The sequence below is a fragment of the Phycodurus eques genome, chromosome 1 (assembly GCF_024500275.1).
Source record: "Phycodurus eques isolate BA_2022a chromosome 1, UOR_Pequ_1.1, whole genome shotgun sequence".
Taxonomy (NCBI): domain Eukaryota; kingdom Metazoa; phylum Chordata; class Actinopteri; order Syngnathiformes; family Syngnathidae; genus Phycodurus; species Phycodurus eques.
The window spans coordinates 12,332,565-12,356,228 of NC_084525.1; the positions used below are offsets into that span (position 1 = coordinate 12,332,565).

Genomic DNA, 23,664 nt, shown 5'->3' on the forward strand with positions numbered 1-23,664 from the left:
TATAACAAGAAGATTAGATTCTGTTTTATTGGCGAAATCTGGGTGACATAAACACATCACATAGAATATAATATAATGATAATGAAAACTTAATTAGTGTAACCAAAATTAGATATTTGAGATCAGTTAATTTTGATTAACATACAAAATATATTTTATTTGATATGTGTAACCAAAATACAGTATTTGAAAATATCTCACTCTCTTAATAACAATGCAGTTACTCAGAATTATAAACATTTTGTTAAATGAATACCTTTGAAATTAAGCATGATCTTGGTTAAGTATTTTTTTACACACACACACACACACACACACACACATATATATATATATATATATATATATATATATATATATATATATATATATATATATATATATATATATATATAATTATCACTCTTGTATTGAATCTAATGGACCATTCCTAATGTTATGGCTTGTATGCGGCAAATGATGCTTCAAAACAGGTGTACTCCCAAGCAGATTTATTGGAAATCGTATATAATTTGTACAAACACAAGAAGAGGTCACACTTTATGAGCTTCCACTTTATTTACTACTGAGGTTTTGTTTGGGCTGCAATTAAGAATTGGCCAATTGGAACAGCCGGAAGGAGTCTTCGTAAGCCCGCATCGAGGGCTGATCGTGCATGCCAATCATTCCCCGGGCAGCCAATCAGCTGAGAGGAACGGAGTAAACATCCGCGAGTCCTCGTGTTGGGGGGGCGGGGGGTTTTGGTGGTGGTGGGAGGGTGGGGGCGAGGTGGCTGGGGGTGGGGGGCGGGACTTGACGACCAGTCAGGGAGAGAGAGGGGAGGGAGAACAAGCGAATGAGAGAGGAGGCTGGTGAGCAGCGCCTTCCACTGTTCCTACGGATTGTACTTCAACTGGAGTTTGCGGTTTGGCAGGTTTAAATATATCAAAACGGAACAAAGAGAAAGACTCCTCACTGCTATAAAAGAAGAGAGAAAAGAATAAAGCGCGGGAGAAATCTGACTGAATTACAAAAGGACTCGACCGCTCATGGGTTGTTGTTTTTTAACATCCAAAGGGAACATAAACTGGGACTCTGTGGACACTTTGCAAGGCTTTTTATTTATTTTATTTTTTTTCTGACCACCAAAAGTTTGTATGGGACAACGCTTGTTTTTCCATTCAAAATTGAATTTTAATGTCCACATTTTCACCCGCCAAACTGCTCACACGGACCGCACATGGTTTAAGAGGACTTTTGAGAAAAAGGAGTTTGTATTCGTCCATCTCCACGCTCAGCTGGCCCGAATGCTGTAAATGCATGCGGATTTTATTCAGTTTTCCGCAACCATCTTTTTGGCGTATTTACGCATGCACGTGTGGTGTGTGGCAAGCCATACTTTTTGAACTTTGAATAATTCATGAGATATAATTTGCCGAGAAGAAAGAAGTGACTGTAGAAAGGGAGGGGGCTAGCCACAACATATTCATAAGGCTTGACGGAATGGCCACCGCGGCTTCCAATCCATATCTGGCCAGCAATAGCATCTTATCGTCCGGCTCCATCGTGCACTCTGACTCGGGAGGCGGTGGCATGCAGCCGGGCAGTGCTGCTGTCACCTCGGGCTCTGGGGGCTACAGAGGAGACCCCTCGATTAAGATGGTGCAAAGTGACTTTATGCAAGGCGCAATGGCAGCGAGCAACGGGGGCCACATGCTGAGCCATGCCCACCAGTGGGTGACCTCTCTGCCGCACGCCGCCGCCGCAGCAGCAGCCGCCGCGGTGGCCGCAGCCGAAGCCGGCGCCCCCTGGTCGTCGAGCCCGGTCGGCATGACGGCCAGTCCGCAGCAGCAAGACGTGAAAAACTCCGCCAGAGACGACCTGCACACGGGCACGGCGCTTCACCACCGGCCGCCGGTGCCGCCTCACTTAGCGCCCCACCAGACGCACGCCGGGGCTTGGGGCAGCAGCACTGCAGCGCACATGAACTCCATATCCGGTGGGCAGCAGCAGCAGCAGCAGCAGCAGCAGCAGCAGTCGCTCATCTACTCCCAGCCGGGCGGCTTCACTGTGAACGGCATGCTCAGCCCCGGCAGCCAGAGCCTGGTGCACCCCGGCTTGGTGAGGGGCGACACCCCGGATCTGGACCACGGCAGCCACCACCACCACCACCACCAGCATCATCCCCACCACCAGCACCACGGCGGCGTCAACAGCCACGACCCGCACTCAGATGACGACACGCCGACCTCTGACGACCTGGAGCAGTTCGCCAAGCAGTTCAAGCAGCGGAGGATCAAACTGGGCTTCACGCAGGCGGACGTGGGCCTGGCGCTGGGAACGCTCTACGGCAACGTCTTCTCCCAGACGACCATCTGCAGATTCGAGGCTCTGCAGCTCAGTTTCAAGAACATGTGCAAGCTCAAGCCGCTGCTGAACAAGTGGCTGGAGGAGGCCGACTCGTCCACCGGCAGCCCCACCAGCATCGACAAGATTGCCGCGCAGGGGAGGAAGAGAAAGAAGCGCACGTCCATCGAGGTGAGCGTCAAGGGAGCCCTGGAGAGCCACTTCCTCAAGTGTCCCAAGCCCTCGGCCCAGGAAATCGGCACCCTGGCGGACAACCTGCAACTGGAGAAGGAGGTGGTCAGAGTGTGGTTTTGCAATAGGAGACAGAAGGAAAAGCGGATGACGCCTCCGGGAGTGGCGCAGACGCCGGAGGATGTGTACTCTCAGGTCGGCAATGTGAGTGCAGAAACGCCGCCCCCCTCCATGGACTGCAAACGAATGTTCAGTGAAACATGAGAGCAGCGCAGCAGAATATTTTATATCCGATTAGACTGATTAAACAAACAAACAAACAAAAACACACACGCACAGACTATCGCCAAGATAGCAGCATTTTGATACTGTGATTGTGAGGGAATGTGAATGAGACTGCAAAAAAAAAAAAAGTGTAATCTATTTTTCAGCAGAGAGAGAGAGAGAGAGAGAGAGAGAGAAAAAAACAAAGAGAACCTTGAACCGCTTTTCCTCCCAACCCCCTTCACAACAAACGCATCTTCTTCAGGGCCCTGAAATGTCTTAACCTAAAAGGTTCCTTCTGCTTGTTTCTTTCAGGGGCATTTTTTAGTAGATTACTTAAAAGATGCAAGTGAGGCGAGCGACCAGAGGGTGACAACCACAAGTTCATTCCACCAGGTAATTTTGGCGCATTGAGGACACACCAAGAGACCCCCCCCCCACCCCCCCAACACACACCCCACACCGCCATCACCAAGTGTTGTTTTGATGCCCCCCGCCCACCCTCCAAAACAACGACCACTGTCCTGTGTGGCATCGAGACAAAGGGCCAAGCTTTTTTGTGTGTGTATGCATTTAAACATGGGACTGTCCCGCTTTAACAACAGTAGGAGAACGAGATCCACCAAGCTTCCTTGTTGTATTTGTCATTCACATTCGAAGGATCAGGGATTTTTTTTTCCACGACAAAAAAAAAAAAAAAAAAAAAAAAAAGACAGAAAGTGGACTGCTCCCCAAAACCCGCCTGATCTCAAAGATCATTTTCCTTTCACGTGGCATTTATTTTCTTATTATTTAAAGGACGCTGACGTCGTTGTGGATTCTTCTTCTCCCCGTTTATATTTCGGCAAATAGAGACATTTGTCAAAGACTTCAGCTGCACTTATTTGAGGAGGCAGGAGGGGGGGGGGGGCATCTAAAAATGTTTTGCCAAGTGTGACTGAGTGGGTGCTGTGGACATATTATTAATGCTGCCCTTTCTAAGCAGTATTCTTTGGTAGGTTTTAATAAACAACTGTGTAAAGCCGGCAATATAGATCACGAGATCAGATACTGATCTGAAATATTTACTTTTTATTTTGATTTGTTTTAATATTTTATTCGGAATACCTATGAATTATTCCAAACGGTAATTTATTCCCCCCCCCCATGGACTTGTGTGAGACGCTTTCTTGTTATATTTTCTCTTTCTCGTTTCTTTCTCTCTCTTTTTTTTTTTTTTTTATTCTGGGGGAGCACAAATCATCACAAGCTGCCGTTGTTGGTATATTTTGATGTGATTATTTGATTGTAATTTAATTTCAGTAGTGGTTCCGTACGAGCTGATTGAGACACAATAAATTTGTTAGAATGAAATGCAGCCATTTTGTGTGTTACATTTACACCATTATTTATTTTATTATATTATACTGTTTGGGGTGTGCTCTTTTGTTGAATTCACCAAATAAAATCGAATGCTATAGTGCAAAGCAGCATATTTTGAGTCTAAAATAATGTATTTGAGAAGATTTAAAACACATTGTAAGAAATGCTTTTTTTAAAAATGTATGTTGGCGTTAATGCAGCAGCGTTTAAAGGGAGCAAGCCAGTCGTTTGTTTACAAGTGAAGCACCTTCAGGCCCAATAACATCCAAACTTTCTTGTGGCCCATTTGCAGTTTGCATACGTGGGGAGAAAGAATTCATTCGGATGAACTAATAGCGTACGTTGTCGTATCATATACTCATAATTGCAGGGTGCTTCATCAGCGTATTCATCCAAATAAAACGTGTATTAAACGGCAAAATGAATTATTTTTGCTTTTTCCGCCAACGTTTAACTGGACGTGGCCTGTGGTGTCTTTGTATTTGAGGTCATTGGTGTGTTTCAAGAGCTGCAGGCCGAATTTAGATTATTCCAGGGTCCCAAATTGTTTGTTCCCATCCTATGTTGCCCTATGTGTGAGCGCTGGTAAAGTTTAATCGTTTGTGCGAGTCACGTGTCTTGGTGGCTGCTAAAAACTTTTCCTTTCCAGCCGCTCGCCAGAACTCGCAGAACGTGTCCTTGCGATGCACGGTTTGAATTTCGCGGATGAGTTCTTGCACTAGTTGCTTAGCAACCGAATTCAATGATCACTTAGCAGCAGGTCTTTGTTTCCGTTACTGGGGATGGCGCTCCCGTGCAAGTCACATCAAACTTTATTTTCTTTCAATCGCTTTCTCATCACTGACGGTTTTTATTCTTTCTTTTCAACACGATGGTGCGAAGCGTTTAATTTCAAGTCAAAATTAAAATAATGTCGCTTGTGTTTTTTTTTTTTTGTCCATTTCTACTTGAGAAAAGTCCCCCAACTTGACAACACTGCGTGTTTTGCTGACACATGAACATTCTCCACGCACAAGCATCCCTTGCTTGTGCACAAATACCCCAATCTGGTGAGAGATTCTAGCGGGCCCGACACAAAACCAGTTTAAAATCTCATAATGGGTTTTGATCCGCCTATTCTGCAAAGAGCTTTGGCTTTTTTTTCCATGGCTCTTCAAGCCTATGTTGGCAGCGGTGTGTGCGTTTGCGTGGGTGCGTGCTCGTGAGGCCCTGGGAGCCCAATAATCGAAGCAGCTCTAGTCACACCACTCTGCTCCTAAAACGACTTTGTCCGGGATCTGGTGGGATTTCTCGTGCAAAGCAAACTTTTAAACACCTAATTGCCGCTAATATTTCAATCAGTATCCGACAGAAAAGCCATTGCTGCGCGTGTCATAAAAAAATAATTGCCCTGATTAATATTTTATCTGTAGCGCTTAAGCAATAACATCTAATAAAGGCCGTGTTACACTACACGACATGAATATTGAGTAGGGCCAATTAATTATTAGGTCCTGATAAGGTTGATTTCGCTGCACTATTATTGAATGCATGTTTAATTATATAGTATTACCATATGGCTTTACACGACATCAGCGCTTGTATATTTTCACATTTCCTTTTGGAAATAGAGAGTCCACGCGTGGAGCATGATTATTAATTATTCCGAGTCTTCTAAACAGAGAAAATAACCAATGCTCAAGACTGCTCGTATTTGCAGTGATTTTAAATTTATTTTATTGTGCCAGTTTATTTGTCAGCATCATTGCTCGCAGATCTATAAAGACTCACCTCTTGCCAAACTGTTTCACATTATTCCAAGCATTACAGGCAATAATATAAATGACCAGTAAATGGTTGCCTGTAATGTGTGAATTGTCAACCAATTAAAATTTAATTTACCATAAAAACGTGTGTTTTAAACAAATCCCATCAGACACACATTGTACTCCATTGACATAAATGATTAAAACAATAAACAATTAGTATCATTGTCTATATGTTAAAGTTGCGTTTAGTATTTTTTGTGTACGCTACATCAAAAGAGAAGGACGAGCGAACATAGGTGGAATGTGTGCGGCAGCATCAGGATGTTGTAGAAATTACGTGAATCTCGGGGGTTCCTCTCCATAAATTGTGAAGGTCACGGTGCTGGTAACAAGCAGCGTGCTGAGGTAGAGGAGGGGCCCTTCATCTAATCTGTCTCTTTTTCCTTTTTCTTCTATTTTTGCTTTACAAACGCGGTTCCAAACAAAAAAAAAGAGGGGGGGATGCAATACCGTGCTAAATCAAAATTCATCAATCATCAAACAAACACACGGTTCTATCTATCTATCTATCTGTCTATCTATCTATCTATCTATCTATCTATCTATCTATCTATCTATCTATCTATCTATCTATCTATCTATCTATCTATCTATATTAATTTATTAATTTATTAATTTATTAATTTATTAATTTATTAATTTATTAATTTATTAATTTATTAATTTATTTATTTATAAGGAAGTGCTTCGGGCGCTGTTACTGTCCGCGTTTATACTTAATGGAAGAAAACAAAAATGCCTGAAAAGTAATTTACCTCAAACATGAAGCGTCTCACAATGAAAAAAAAGTTACCGAACAGCGAATGATTTGGGGAGGATTGGACTATTCAGATTAAAATTTTAATTTATCTAATTCCTTTGTTAAACTCCTTTAATTTTATATTATTTATCTGGTGCAGTTGTAAAGCGTGATGTAATCCTTTTTTCAGCTATTTTCTTATATTTCAATCTAATATTGTAATGTATTTATTTATAAATATATAATATATTTAATACAAAAATATTACAATTCATTTAAACAATAATACAATTATTATTTCTAAAAACAATGATTATGTTATCAAAGATCATCTGCAAACGAACCCAATGTAATACAGGAGAAACCGCAGCACAGGAAATCTGTGACCCTGCAGCGCCGCTCAGTGGTCACTTGACACGACTCTTGTATTTAAAAGGACATTCATGTACAGTACAGTTTCAAATAAATTAGAGGATAAGGTTGACATTTTAGCGCGCAATATTTTACTACCACATATGTTCCATACATTTAAATTAGATGTATATATATATTACATACATTATATATATATATATATATATATATATATATATATATATATATATATATATATATATATATATATATATATCATATTTATTATCATGAACATGCATGCATGCACAAGACATTTGTACTCTGCGTTTTACCCATCGCAGTGAGCACACGCTTGTTAGTGGAACACACTGGACAACTTAAGTGCCCGGGGAGCAGTTTTGGGGTATCGGTCTTGCTCAAGGACACCACAGCCGGTTGTCCGGGAGATGTTGGTGGATGGTCCGGTTGGGGTCTTCAACCTAAGTCCCCACGGTGGCAGGCGACGATCTTAACCATTGGGTCACGGCTGGCCCATTAAAAAAAGGTGATTATTATCACATGAGCTTACCAGCTAATATATGACCAGCTAATGAAGCAAAAGCCAGATTTATATATATATATATATATATATATATATATATATATATATATATATATATATATATGTATAAATTGGTGTTTTCAGGCAGCTTTGTTTCTTTGCAGTCAATCCGAGGGTTAAATAACCGCCTGATGATCCCGACAAAAGATTCTTGACACGGTTTAGTCGTTGCCAAGGGAACCAGGAAGCTAGTTAGTGATCTTTCACGTCTTTTACAGTTGACACGTGACTTTTCTGCTCCTCATGTATTGGAAGGCCACAATGATATTTTGAGGACTAGTAGTCAATGATGTTATGATTATCGTCGTATAATGTACAGCATATCGTGCTGGTTCTCTGCCACAACCTTGCAACTTATGATTTATCTTTTGAAAACAATGTGGTACAGACCAAAAGCACATAAAGAAGTAAGAAACATTAACAAGATAGTAAATTCAAATTGTTGTTCAGTAAGAGAAGTTTCAAATGGTTTGGGTCAGCTACCACAATCATTGGTGGGCATCTTTTTGTAGCATCATTTGTAATATGAACACAAAGACACACACAACACGTAATGACCTCTGTCTTCACAAATATAATAATGCACAGTTTAAACAGAAGTGTATTAATTTAACAATGTTTATTATAATTATTAAATGTAGTTTATAGTTCATCACCTCTGACTCTGTTAAGCATTACGGTCTCTGTAAGTCACACAGGTGTCAAACTCAAAGCCAGGGAATCAAATCTGGCATGTACATTACATAATTTTTAATTTTAAATGCAAAACGCTGCCTGATTACTGACAATTTGAAATGATTAGTTTTATTAGCAGCATCTTAATGTTACACATTTTTATACTGTAAAATATACAGGGTATTCTGTAAAAATTCTGGCAACCCAGCTGCCAGATATTGTATGTTAAAAGCTACAGATTTTTTTTTTTACAGTGCAGGGTCCAAGGTCATCTGAAGTCTATCCCAGCTGACTTTGAGTGAGAGGCAGGTTACACATTGGACCGGCTGCCTGTCAATCACAGGTCACAAAAAGACAAACCATTCTCACACACCTTCACACCTAAGGACAATTTAGTCATCAATAAATCGAATATGCATGGTTTTGTTTTCAGGAATGCGGGAGGAAGCCGGAGTCACGCAACACAGAACGGTCGCAGCCCGGATTTGAATTCGCAATCCCAGATTTCTAAACTAGTTATTCATGAATTCATGTGTGTCACTGGTTATGTGTGCCAAAACCAATACTTTTCAGGAAACCCCAAAAGTTGCAGGTTTATTGAGTCATAAATGTTGCATTGTCAATGAGAGCAAGATATTTTCAACAATTTATATTGGTCAATAATTTGTAAAAAAAAAAAATAATAATAATAATAATAAGAGAAGTCACTGATGGTGTAGTGGTACACTCGCCTGACTTTGGTGCGGGCAGCGTGGGTTCAGTTCCCACTCAGTGACGGTGTGAATGTGAGTGTGAATGTACCCTGTGACTGACTGGCGACCAGTTCAGGGTGTAGTCCGCCTATCGGCCGAAGTCAGCTGGGATAGGCTCCAGTGTCCCGCGACCATAACCAGGATAAGCGGTGTTGAAAATGGATGGATGGATAATCAGAGACCCACATGGGGACTGATCAATAGTATCGATTTGTACAAAAAATATGAAAATGACTAATTTTGGACACACGAGGTTTTGGCCATAGGCCAGTGATTTTCTATATGACGGGTTCAGTCATTATTGCCCTGTGAGGGAAACAATAACTACAATGTGGCTCATGACAAAAATGAATTTGACACCCCTGTTGGAGAAAAACATTTCATGGAGTTCTGGGATCCCATTATGGGGCAGACAGGTATACATTTTGTGGCCAGTGTGTGTGTGCCACCAGCAACCCTCCCACTTGATGACACCCCAGTAGACAAAGTTTTTCTTTCTATCCTTTATTTTTGGGACAGAGGTGGGGGGGGGGGGGGGGGGGGCGTGTCTGAAAGTGACATGTATGATACAGCTGGCTGGTTGTGGACTGTCCCGGCAGGCAGTTGGCCCTGGCGGCGGTTACCTTGGTGACAGCAGAGGGAGGGTGAGTCATTGGGGAGTGAGCAGGGAGCCTGATACATCACCAGCTCTGATGGGTTTGTCAATACCGCTTAGATCGGGAGCCAGGCAAACCTGCTGCGACACTCGCCCCCCCCTCTGTACACTTCTAAGGTTACTGGCGACACATGACATCACATGGCTAATTGTTTTGCATGCATGACCTGGTTCATCCATCCATCCATTTTCTATACCACTTGTACTCATTGGGGTGAGCTGGAGCCTATGACAGCTGACTTTTGGCGAGAGGCAGGATACACCCTGGACTGATCACCAGTCAATTGCAGAACTGAGTTACTGCGGCTCTTATCCTTTATTTAACCAGGAAAAAGTCTCATTAAGTTTAAGAGGGCCGAATTGCAACAGTTCAATTACATCAGAATCACATGTAATATAATACAAAGCATCATAGTACAACCAGCAAGTAGTTAGTCTCAAAGTCTCTGTCCCTCAAAATCAACTTCAACAGTACAGATATTTTTAAGTACAGCACTGTACTTGTAAAAATCATTGTAGGATGTCAGGGCCACAATGCTCAAAATGAAATAGTCTCCACAGTTTGATTGTTGATGTGTTGTGCATCGTTTTCTGTCTGTGCAAAATTGTGTAGGCTGTCAACTTCTCAGCTACAGTAAGCAGAAAGAGTGTGTGCATGATAAAAAAAAATAATATAAGTTGATCTTTGGCTGCAAAACTCCTAGCAGGAAATGTTTTGTTGTGGCCATTCAAGCATACAAGCTCATAAATGACATTAAGAACATGTGCGCGCACACTTTTAGACACACAAAACATTTCTGACAGGCTGAGGCGTGGGTGCCTGGATTAAACAGCTGCTGCAGAGAAGAGCGAGCCGGCAGAAAAAGATGAGGTGAAGGAAAAGAGAGCACTTGGGCCCTTCTATCTCATTAACCAAAGCAAAAGGCAGACTGGAAAACAGGCATCAGCCACATTTGTTGGTGTTACCATTTCTAGCCACTGGATTTAATAGATTACTAATGATAGGCCGCAGGCACTTGCAGGTTAGACATTAGAGACCTGCGCCGCCACAAACGAGTGTGATAATCCCCACAGTTTCCACCGATATGTGAGCATGCGGATGCTCGGTCTCAGCTGGTGCTGTGATGCGGAAAAGGTTTCCAGGTAATCTTGGCCTGTTGAGGAGCAGGAAGCATAGAAAGTTGAGGATGAAGCTCATGATTCCTCCAATCTGACCAATCCTCTTAGCGAGACGCAGCTCCTCTCAAGCGTCAATGTTTCCTGCTTAAGAGGAAGGAGGTAAAGAGACGTGCACTTTTACTATCACACTGCTGCAACATCTGTGAAATGTGCAATAGTGTAAAAAAGCAAACACAGAGGCTGCTTGCACTCAAACACTGGCGCTATCGGAGTGGCTTCCGTTGCCATTTAAGAGCTTTGCTCACTGAAATAAAAGTAATTAATTGGTGCTATACACCAAGGACATAATTATCTTTTTCCAGTAACTGGCACATATTTAATTACCAGTAATTGTTCCCCGAGCATCGTTCAAAAGTGTTGTACACCAGACGGTTCTGATATCCGCTACACTAATCCTGCACTCTATACTTGTGTACAACAATTTCGTTACATCGACAACACACATATCATCAGAGCCGAGGCCTTTGTCACACACATCTGTACTTAGGGTGCCAACTCAGGGTGCACATTCCTACCTATGCTTCCCAAGGTGTTAATGCCTGCCAGATTGGGGTGAAAGTAATTTGAGATCATTCCTCAACAAAACCCTCAGATACTGATTAACTCACTGGCTGCTCTCTTGCCAAGCGGTGTGGTCCCATTTAAAAGTAGCGTCAAGAGCTAAATGTAGCCTTGGGGCGTTTAGGGCCAGAGGCTGCATAGGCGCCCTTAAACATGGGAACAAGGTTTAATAAGTAAACAGCAGAGGCAGAGAACAGTGTTTCTGATCAGGGCTTATTGGGGCAGTTGAGCCCCTGGTACACGCTATTAGCTGATTAGCCCAGCCGAGTGGACCTTGTAATTGCGGTCCCTTCACCCCCTCTGGGCAAATATTCAATTTTAGTGGTTTAACCTTTCTACATCGTCAAATTGCCCGGCCAGATGTTAAGGAGCACAGTGGTAGTCCTCGGCCTTCTGATCAGTGTGGAGAAAAAGCTTGCAGATTTTCTTGTTAATATTGTCCCTGCTGATTTCTTGCACCAGTTTTCTTCCCAGAGAAGTTCTAGTCCCATCCCATGATGTCGAGTCACTAGCGAGCATAGTATTTCAAATTGATGCGGTCATTTGCTATGTTCAGAAGATCAATTGCAAGATCAACTGTGCATATTAACCCTGCAGACAGTTCCTCGATCCAATAAGCACTGTAATTTGTCAACTGTTAAGGTGTAACTCCACTCAAATGTCTCTTTTCCTAAATGTTTTTTTTTTCCTAAATGTGGGGTAGTAAAATAAATTTATAGAGATGTCTATTTTTATCTCATTCTATTGTGAAAATGATGCAGAGTCCTCAAGAAATTTAAGCAGTTTAAAGTGACTAGTAGTGTGATAATCTAGAACTATGACAATTGTGCAAAATGGGTGCAGATAGTTCTCAAGTGCATGAGTGGCCAGTATTGGTCAGCAACAGAAATGCAAATAGTGCAGAGTGATGAGACTACTACAGTGAGTCCACAAATAATGTGGTAGTGTCTGAACAGATATGTTAAAAATTGGCAGCATGACACAATGGAAATGTAAGTCAACAGGTTACTGTAATTGTTTAATGGAAAGAGGGAAGAACCTGTTGGAATGTCTGCTGGTTTTGGTTTCTATTGTTCCATAGCACCTACCTGAGGTGGTGACCAGGATGTGGAGGGTCCAAGGACATTTTGCATGCTCTTGTCTTAGTTCTGGTAGCATGCAAGTCCTCAAGAGTGGATGGGGGGAGGGTACCGAAGATTTATTCGGCAGTCCTGTTTGTCCATTGGAGTCTTGACTTTATCCTTTTTTATGGCAGCACCAAACCAGACTGTGATGGATGAACACAGGACTGATTTAATAACTGCTGTGTAGAACTGCCTCAACAGCTCCTGTGGCAGGCCATGCTTCCTCAGAGGCCGCAGGAGGTACATCCTCTGCTGGGCCTTTTTGAGGATGGAGTTGATGTTGGTCTTCCACTGCAGGTCCTGAGTGACTATAATTCCCAGGAACTTGAAGGTCTCAACAGTTGGCAGTTGGACATCGTGAGGGGCAGCTGTGGCGAAAGATGCCTCCTGAAGTCCACGATCATCTCGACAGTCTCGAGCGTGTTCAGCTGCAGCTTGTGTCGGCCGCACCACAGCTCCAGCGGCTCCACTTCCGGTTGATACGACTCGTCACCGTCTTTTATGAGGCCAATGACTATGGTGTGGACTGTAAACTTGAGGAGTTTGACAGCGGGTGCGTTGAGGTGCAATCGTTCGTGTAGAGAGAGAAGAGCAGCGAGAAGATGCATCCTGGGGGGCCCCGGTACTGATGGTGTGTGTGGATGAAGTGGTGTCACCCAGCCTCACCTGGCGTGTCCTGCCCGTCAGGAAGCTATAAATGGCACTGCCACTGGCAGATGGCAGGCAAGATGCTGAGCTGGAGAAGCTTGGAGGACAGTAGTTTGGGAATGATGGTGTTGATGGCATTCACAAGCAGGATCCTCACATAGGTCCCTGCACCGTCAAGTTGTTCTAGGATGAAGTGCAGTCCCATGTTGACTGCATCATCCACAGACCTGTTTGCTCGGTAGGCAAACTGCACAGGGTGCAGCGGAGGTCCTGTGACGCTCTTGAGGTTGTCCAGCATGAGGCGTTCAAAGGACTTCAAGACCACAGATGTCAGGCCAACAGGCCTGTAGTCATTCAGACCCCAAAATTACAGGTTTCTTGTAGACTGGGTTGATGGGAGAGCGTATGAAACAGGATGGTACTTCACACAGTTCCAGAGATCTTTTGAAAAACAGGTAAAGTGCATTTTACTATCAAAAAATGATTTTGATTATCATCATGATTATTTTGGTGGAAAAAGTGCCTTGTGCTCACTAAACGCAGCTAAAGCAAGTATTTGGGCCTAAAAGAAGTATTTTGCTGACAAAACACTGTTACATTAACAAAACATTTAAAATGCACAGCAAAAGCTAGTAATTCTCTCAAACATTACTTCAAATGAATGACGTCACGTTTCACAATTGACCGCAAATAATTGAATTCTACTACTACTGTATATGAATAGCTGTTTCAACCCATGTCATAGCAGAAGTAAGTACATAAAATCACACACGCAAAAAAAATGTCAACAATAATTTTATGAGCTAACAATCCTCCTGCACTATTTGCCTATTTACATTCAGAAATGCCTTGTTAAAATAAAATTTCATCTGCATCAAAAACCAAGAACTTGTACTTTGGAGAATTGCATCCACACCCAGAAAGATACCTTGAACAACAAGTATTTTTATTGCTTCCTTTTGACAAATCTTGAACCTATGGCTGGAAACATCCAATACAAACGCCAAACAAAAACTAATCCAATAGCTAGTGTTGGGCTACAGGTTTTCATCCACATCGCCTTTGGAGTCGTCTTTTGTGATATACCTTAAAAATAATCTTCTCGCATGTTTTCTCCCTCCCTGACAAGCATCCGCATCTGCTGCCAGAAAACCTACATTTCATTGCATCCACCAGGGTCTTCTCCTGTATCAAACCCATCTTCATTCTGAGAAGAATTCCTCAATTTGATTGAGTAAAGGGAAGCGTGCAGGCAGGAACTGCATTTTCATACAGGTGGGGCTTAATCAGGACAACCTTTCCTCTATCATGCAGGCCTCTTCCTCTCAAAAGTTCTCTCTTGACTCCTCCGTCCATGATCGCAGATACAAAAGATCCAGAGCTGAGTACCTTTTATAGTTGTGTGAGAAATGATTGCTGACTGAATTATTCTGAGTCTGAGTCCCATGCGGGTGCTTCGACTAATCCAACTCGCTGTGAGGTAACATTGCAGTTGTGTTTCTTGGGATGAGAACAGTGTTCATTTTTAATGACAAAAATGGTGTCTATGTTTGACAGTTGTGTTAAATCTTTTGAAAAATGCATCTTTGTATGACAGCTGAGTTATGTGTTTTGAAAAAGGTCTGGGAAATGTGTGAAAACAATGAAAATGCGTTCACACGTTTGGAGAAGACTTTGGCTGTGCTCTCAATGTGATGATAAAGGTCAAGTTGGTCCGAGTTTCAATCATTGAACCAAAGCAACTCAGAAAACCTGTAATGGAAGTACTGTAGAAATACTGTATAGTCTAGGATCAAACTATTGCCATAACAACCCATAAAGCCTTTATTAATTGTATATTGATTTTTTTTTTTAACATTCTTTCCAGTCATACAGGTGTAAAAACTTTTAAGTTAAGTACAATGTGCATGGTTTCGCAGGAGGTTTCTGACGCTGCTTACTTTACGGAACTTTTATCACTTTCTTCTGTTGAGCATGGTCCTTCATTTGGAATAATTAACATCATAAAAACACATGCAAAAAGACAAAGAAACAGGTATAGGAATGGAGGTCTCTGTGAGTTAAACAACATACTGACATCTTGTGTGAAGTCTTACAAGAGGTCTTTCCTGTTGTATGACCTCACTACTCGGCTTTGGAAGGTGTAATGCATTGTCTTCCAAATCTTTGTCTAAAACAAGTTGGCGAATGATGTGAAAGTCTGTCCATACGATGATAGGAGCAAAATTAAAATGTTCTTGAAGAGTGTTAATTCCAGAATCCATCTACCTGTCCAACCATCCAGCTGCCTATCTGTTCATTTGTTCAATCAATTTTTTTTATGTTGTTCACAGTCATAAATATCGGCACCTATGCCAGCTCACTTTGGGTGAGAGGCAGGATAGAACCTGCATTGGTCTCCAGTCTATTACAACCCCAATTCTAATGAAGTTGGGACGTTGTGTTAAACATAAATAAAAGCAGAATACAGTAATTTGCAAATAATGTTCAAACTATATTTAATTGAATACACTACAAAGACAAGATATTTAATGTTCAAACTGATCAACTTGATTGTTTTTAGCAAATAATCATTAACTTAAAACTTTATTGCTGTAACACGTTCCAAAAAAGCTGGGACAGGTGACAAAAAAGACTGAGAAAGTTGAGGAATGCTCATCAAACACCTGTTTGGAACATCCCACAGATGAACAGGATAATTGGGAACAGGTGGGTGCCATGATTGGGTATAAAATGGGCTTCCCTGAATTACCCACAAACAAAGATGGGGCGAGGTTCATCGCTTTGTGAACAAGTTCGTGAGAAAATAGTAGAACAGTTTAAGGACAATGTTCCTCAACGTAAAATCGCAAGGAATTTAGGGATTTCATCATCTATGGTCCATAATATCATCAAAAGCTTCAGAGAATGTGGAAGAATCACTGCATGTAAGCAGCAAGGCCAAAAACCAACATTGAATGCCCGTGACCTTCGATCATTCAGGATGGCACTGCATCAAAAACCAATATCAATGTGTAAAGGATATCACTGCATGGGCTCAGGAAAACTTAAGAAAACCAATGTCAGTTAATACAGTTCGGCGCTACATCTGTAAGTGCAACTTGAAACTAAACTATGCAAAGCAAAAGCCATTTATCAACAACACCCAGAAACGCTGCCGGCTTCTCTGGGCCCGAGCTCATCAAAGATGGACTGATGCAAAGTGGAAAAGTGTTCTGTGGTCCGACGAGTCCACATTTCAAAATGTTTTTGGAAATTGTGGACGTCGTGTCCTCCGGGCCAAAGAGGAAAAGAACCATCCAGACTGTTATGGACGCAAAGTTCAAAAGCCAGCATCTGTGATGGTATGGGGCTGTGTTAATGCCAATGGCATGGGTAACTTAAACATTTGTGAAGGCACCATTAATGCTGAAAGGTACATACAGGTTTTGGAGAAACATATGCTTCCAAGCAACGTCTTTTTCATGGACGCCCCTGCTTATTTCAGCAAGACAATGCCAAACCACATTCTGCACGTGTTACAACAGCGTGGGTTCATAGTAAAAAGAGTGCAGGTTCTAGAATGGCCTGCCTGCAGTCCAGACCTGTCTCCCATTAAAAATGTGTGGCGCATTATGAAGCGTAAAATACGACAACGGAGACCCCGGACTGTTGAACAGCTGAAGCTGTACATCAAGCAAGAATGGGAACGAATTTCACCTACATAGCTACAACAATTAGTGTCGTCAGTTCCCAAACGTTTATTGAATGTTGTTAAAAGAAAAGGAGATGTAGCACAGTGGTAAACATGACCCTGTCCCAGCTTTTTTGGAACGTGTTGCAGCCATAAAATTCTAAATTAATGATTATTTGCTGAAAACAATAAAGTTTATAAGTTTGAACATTAAATATCTTGTCTTTGTAGTGTATTCAATTAAATATAGGTTGAACAGTTTTATTTATGTTTAACACAACGTCCCAACTTCATTGGAATTGGGGTTGTACATGGCACATACAGTATAAACAACCATTCACACACACACACAAGCACACACACACACATTCATACCTGTGGAAAATGTAGAGTCCCCATTTAACCTAGCATGCATGTTTTTGGTATGTTGGCATCAGATCCTTATGAGTGGATTCCACCCCCCCACCCCCAAAAAATAAAAAAGACTCACCCAAATATGTACTGTAGGTCTTCGTGCACAAGATTTCAGTTTAGCTTTTTTCATTATTCTTGTCAAAGGAAGACACCTTTTGAACTTTTGCCAGATTTTCTAGTTTATCCCTTGTGTTCTTTTAGAAATATATAAGCTCAAATAGTAATGGAAATGTGTAGAATTGTTTGAGTGTTTGGGCCCTTGGGGAGTTCACTTTCTAGCAGACTGGGCCCATTATGGGGAAAAGGTTCAGGGGATGAGGAGGGCACTGGGTTGCCGGATGTTTTTCCTGGGTCATTCCCAGACATTTCTAGAAGTCTCAGGTTTCTCCCTGTCTAAGCTGCAAACCAAATCCTCTTCCTCTCCAATGAGCCAAGCCCCAGTTCACCCAGTCTGAAATGGTTTCCTTCCTCTCCAGTCGTTCAAATGAAAAAAACAGTGTGAGAGAAGAAGAGGAAGGAAAGTCGTCATGTCATCTTTCTAACCCACAGATGGACTGAAGTAACCTTTCAGCTTTTGGGGGGAACTCAATACTGTGTGTGAGAGGGCATGAGGTGAGACAGGCAGCAAAGTGGTTCCAGGTGAGAGATGGATGTGAACGTTGGGAAACACTGGGATCAACTCTTGGAACTGAGGTGCAAGGTCATATCTGTACATGTTTTTGCTATAGTGCATGCAGTTGTAATCTGTAATCACTTTGCTGGCATGACAATAGTTTTAGAGTTTTGAGACCAAACAAATACACCCCCCTAATAAAGTTGGGTAGCCGCAATACGTTCGGCACTCAGAAAATTGAACTACAGGTGTGTGTGGGATTTGGGAATATTTTTTAATTATATTAATTAGATCATTTGTAATTGTTTGCTGACCATAATTTCAAGAAAATTCAGGTGAATTAGAGTCATTCATTTTAGTCGAATGAGATTAAGGTTCAGCAATTCAATGGTTTTTATTTGCTCAGCAACTGCACATGCTCACGCCTTTGACCAGATGCAAATTCAGGAGAAGCGTGAGCAGGGACTCTTCACAGACAAATCTTTTTGTCTGTTCAGTTTTACCTGTAAGTAATTAACAAATACTGTATCTACTCAAACTTATTGAGCTCAACAGGATGAGTGATATATTATACTATAGTTTTGCTCTGGCTATGTCTTAAATTACCAGTGTTTAAGGTACTTCTGGAAGCCAATATTTTGTTCGGAAAAGTTAACCTGCCAAGACTTGCTACCAGCTGAGTAATGACAGAGGGGCAGGTGGAAGGGGGCATTACCAAGTCAGCTAATTAGCTAGCTAGTGACTGTTCGTGGTTAGTGAGCTATTAACCGTAACCACGATGTGTGCTCTAATTTATGTTAGCAATGCTAACAAAATAGCGAAGGACATTATTGATTGTTACTATTATTATTACCATTATTCTGTTTAATGCCTTTGATTAAGTTTTCCAGTAAGGCGCTTAAGGCTTGCAAAGAGTCAAAATGCATATTGTTGTAGTTATTCGTACAGACATGATGTTTGGAGTTCGATATTTATTGTATGTTTAAAAATGGTTATGCTTGAGAATTTCAACCTTATGAAAAATTGGACAATACTTTGTTAAATGAGTCAACTTCAGTTGGCTTCATGTTTTACATGGATTTCCTTGTTGATGGAGATACATTATAAACGGCAATGCTAATACCAGTGACAAAGACAGCAAACACTGAACAAGATGTAGTTTATTTGCCTGACTGGTTAGAACGAGTTTGTGGTTATGAATCCCAGCTCCGGTGTGGAGGTTGCATCTTGAATTTTATTTTGCTAACAAGTGTCACCAATGTAAACTAAATTACATTTACTTTTACCAGAAGAAGTAAGTAGAAACATGTTAACTGAATGCAAAACAGAGTAACTGAATGAAAATGTTAAGTTCATATTGCGCCTCCAAAAGTATACTTTTTTCAATTAACATGATGAAAACAAATTGAATTTACAGTATATGACTGGTTTAGATGGAATTATGGTTCAAAGAGAAAATCATATTATTCCAATGATTTATTGTTTTTGAATGTGCATATGCATAAAATTTGTCATTAAGGGTCCCATATTTTGGCTATTTAGCCCGCCATAGTGACTCTAACATGGACTTAGTATAAAAGTGTCGATTTCATTTTTTAAAAAAACACCTTTTTGTCATGCAAGTGTCCATAAAAGGCCCCTTTGACAGCTACTTCTGTTGGACCCAGTTTTGTATCCGCTTTGTTCATATCTGGCTAAGACCCCTCTCCCCTTTCCTCTGATTGGTGGCCTCTGTGTGGAAGACCACTTGTGAGAGAAGGCGTGTTTGTTATGTTGACAGCGGTGGCTCGGGACCAGAGGTAGGCCTAGATCTTCGCTAGTGATGTAGATACACTCGAGAAATTCAAATGACCTGATTTCAGGCCTCTCGGCAGAAAAACATCTGGAACTCAGGAATGCTTGGACAATCTCGGTCTGAACCTGTACCAAAAGTATTTAAGCTTTTCCTTGTATGCATGTACTTATATAGACCATCATTATTTATAATCGGGACAAATGTTCAGTTTAGGTAATTTTTAAATTATTTCTTTGTTGAATGGGAATATTCTGGCTGGACATTTTACAAAAAAAGTGGCAAAAGCATTATCTAGGAGCAATACAATCATTTATAACAGTGATTCTCAAAGTGTGGTACAAATACTACTGTATGTGGTAGTTGTACCACACTTTCTCTCTCAAGTGATATGCAAAAGATCCAGTAAATTAGACACCAATGAAATTCACAATATCCATTCATCTTCTATACCTCTGATTCTCACTACACCGTAACAAATAGCCCTTAAAAACATCAATTTTGAACAGTACCGTAATTGTCTGTTTTTTCCAAAATAAATGATGATCGTGGTGGCAGCAAAATTTCAAGAGAGATGCACCTGGGATTGGGAGATCCTTCATCATGCAGCAAGATAATGACCCAAAACACACTGCCAAAACAACAAAGACCTCTCGCCCAAAGTCAGCTGGGATAGGCTGCAGCACACCTCCGACCTTAGTGTGTATAAGTGGTACAGAGAGTAGATGGATGGATTATATATACAACTCACTATTATTATACTGTTACGCTTCATGTAGTTGTTATAATTAGTGAGTTTCTCTTCAACAAATTGGTCTCATCATTGGGGATTTTTTTTTTTTTTTTTTTAACACCAAAGTTGTGTCTTTTAATGCCAGGCGCATGCGCCGAAGCAGTTTTGATGGCTTCATTACTTCATTTGCGAGCCTGTCGCTGGAAATTAGGCAGAGTGGGCTACATGCACGATCCATTTATAAACCAAAATCGTAAGTAGGACTGACGATATTGTCTCTTAAATACAGGTTTCCTTTTCTTGGAAGCTTCTTATGTCTCATTATTTAGCTGGTTCCATTTCACAGTCCAGTTGTTGGGCATGTATTTTACCTGCTAAGTAGGAGACTGGAGGTCGTAGTGACTCCCCAAAACAAACAAAAAACAACTGAAAGAAGCTGCGGTGAAAGCATGGAAAAGCATCACTAAAGGAGAATGTAAAGCTTTTGTGATGTCATTGGGTCACAGGTTTGATGCAAGTATTGTAAATGAAAGTATGTAGTAGTCGTATTGTTTACCTCAGTTTGAGCAACAGACTGACAAATTATGTTATCTATGTGTATCCAACCCATGCACACATCTTGAAATAAAAGCAAAACTGTTGTTGTTGAACTCTAGTTTCATATTCTCAAATGTTTTAAGTCAACAGCAATGATGAAAGAATTTGCCTCACTGTGACCAACAATTTTGGAGATGAATGTATTTCTTAACAACTTCCCAGAGGAAAAGGAACACTGACTCTTTATGGTTGCTCTCTTTTTATTCCAAACTGTCCAAAGCTATTAGCTGCTGACACATTGGACCCAAACCGCCCCCTGAGCAGGATCAGGCAGCACTTGCCCCCATGGAGACACTCTGAAGATAAGGCGATCCAAAAGCTGCAGACATCTATGGCCATCGCCCAATCTGTTGCATGCGCAGTTCATTTCACGCGCTGCCAGAAGTGCTTTGTAATTATCGTGATATTGATGAGAGCTGATTCCAACAGGTCATTACTGGCAGTTCAGCTGCCTTTACACATCTCAGTAAAATGTCTATTACTGATGGCAAATTAATTTCCACTCAGGGACAGTACTCTGTAATCTCAACATTACCGTGTGTGTGTGTGTGTATGTGTATGTGTGTGTGTGTGTGTGTGTGTGTGTGTGTGTGTGTGTGTGCATGTGGGCGTGTGTGTACACGCGCATGTGCGTGTGTACGTGTGTGTGCAAGATAATGATATTGATATTTTAGCCCCGATCTGTATTAACAAAATATGCAATTTACTGGATGATGCTCTGTGCTTTGTTCACACATGCACCTGCTGCAATTGGATCCACGCCACAGTCTTTTACTGAGCTCTTAACTTTGTACAGTACTTTTGTTGAGCACTAAAATGTATGCATAGCTAAGTGTGTTAAAGATGTCTGCTAAGTGATTTGTGGTATAAATGACCACTTGTAATTGAATACGGCATCTCTGTCTGGCAGTGTGGTGAATCCCCTGTGCTGCAGCACAGAGGGTAAATAAATGAGCATGAGGAAAGTGGCCATTTGAGTCTCCATGTTTGTGGAGGAACCATAATGGATTCTTTAGAGCCGTGAACGGTTTATAGTCATGTTTCAGCATGATGGGCTTATCCCTACGCAAGGCGCTAAGGATATTAGGGAATCAGCGTAAAGCAGCATGGAAATGATGACGAGAGCAAAGCCTCAGCTTGCCATTATTAAACCCCCCATCCTCTGGAAAGTGGGGGAAGGAACACTTGGCTCAGCTCCACAGTGTGATATCCTCCATTATGAAATGTGCCATTGCTGTTTTAGGCACACAATTAAAAGGGTGCCACTCAATTTAAGAGAGAAGCCAGTCAGCGTGGCCTATTGTGGAATCCTGTTTATCCATGTGGAAATCAGTTGGAAGTCTTGGATGGGGGTCATCTGTGGGAACCCTGGCACCAAGTCACAGCATCATATGCACTTCCAATGGTTTTATTTTCTGCAGAAGTACACTGCTTTTATTCTCTGCCTCTCAGTGTTTACCAATCATTATGACCAAGGTGTATCTTGTCATCAACAAAAAGTGAAATTTGAAGATCTCTACCCATTCCACCCACGACAGCTCATCTGTCAGGTAAGGAAGGATGATTAATGTCCCACCCCACACCCCCACTGTGAATTAGAGAACACAGGTCGAAACTATTTTTCTTGGTGGGCAGGGGGACGCTCGTGGCAAAAGAAGGGGGCAAACGCTGTTTATCATCCAACTGACGACAGTCCTCCTTGAGGCAATTTAACCACACCGCCAAATCGACTAGCACCGGCCGAGAGTCAGTGCCCCTTCACTTTGATTAATCTTCCCGTGCTTCTCTTCCAACTCTATCAAAGTAATCTAAGTGAAGACACACAACATTGAACTGTCGACATAGTGCTCTGCACCATGCACATACACTGAGAAGCCGTAGTCCGTGGAAATTAGGTGCCCTGAGATGTTTTTGTATCAGAACACTACAAAAAGAACCTTCAGTTTAGATGTGTTAGAGATCTTTTCAGCAGATGTCTGGTGGTTGGGTTGAGAGGAATGTGCAAGTTGTACCGTTTGCCATCACGAAGGACTAGGATAACGGCTGGAATTGATTTGAATAAAACAGGAACAGATTTTGTTTTTCTGCTTCATCGTGTGGCTAGTTTGCTTTGTATCACCATTAACACATGGATTTTCAAGGAACTGTTATTCCCTGATGTGAACCGGAGAACTCAGAGATTTCAAAAAGTGGCGTTTTTGAAGTGGCCTTTGTGAGTCATTACGCAATTGTTGAAAAACGCTGTGTTTCTTTTATGCAATTTACACACTTGATTTACTTTGTTTGTCATTTATATCAGTTTTGTATGGTGGTCTACATTCCACCGTGTGCCTGTCATTATCCAATTAATACTGCGTTACTTGAGCCTTTAATTAGAATATCTTTTGGAGGATGTAATTGCATGTAATCCTCAAACATGACTATTTTGATCAAACTCTCCAAGACTTTATCTCAAAGTCTCATGAATAAATGAAACAAATGTCCATCTTTGCATTCCTTCACACTGTTATCTTGTCATAAATGAAACATGGTTGTGGTTACTTTATGGGATTTTGAATGCCACGTCTGTGGTACCTTAATTTGAACTATCAAACATATGT

The 23,664-nt window shown here is 41.5% G+C and overlaps 1 protein-coding gene across 1 annotated transcript; it reads left to right on the plus strand.

Annotated features, from left to right (window-relative positions):
• Positions 1–916: 916 nt before the first annotated feature.
• Positions 917–3,940, plus strand: pou3f3b (POU class 3 homeobox 3b). Its single transcript, XM_061680451.1, has 2 exons — positions 917–2,721; positions 3,097–3,940. Exons 1-2 carry the CDS (start codon positions 1,483–1,485, stop codon positions 3,193–3,195), a joined length of 1,338 nt encoding a protein of 445 aa, XP_061536435.1. The 5' UTR covers positions 917–1,482; the 3' UTR covers positions 3,196–3,940.
• Positions 3,941–23,664: the final 19,724 nt, after the last annotated feature.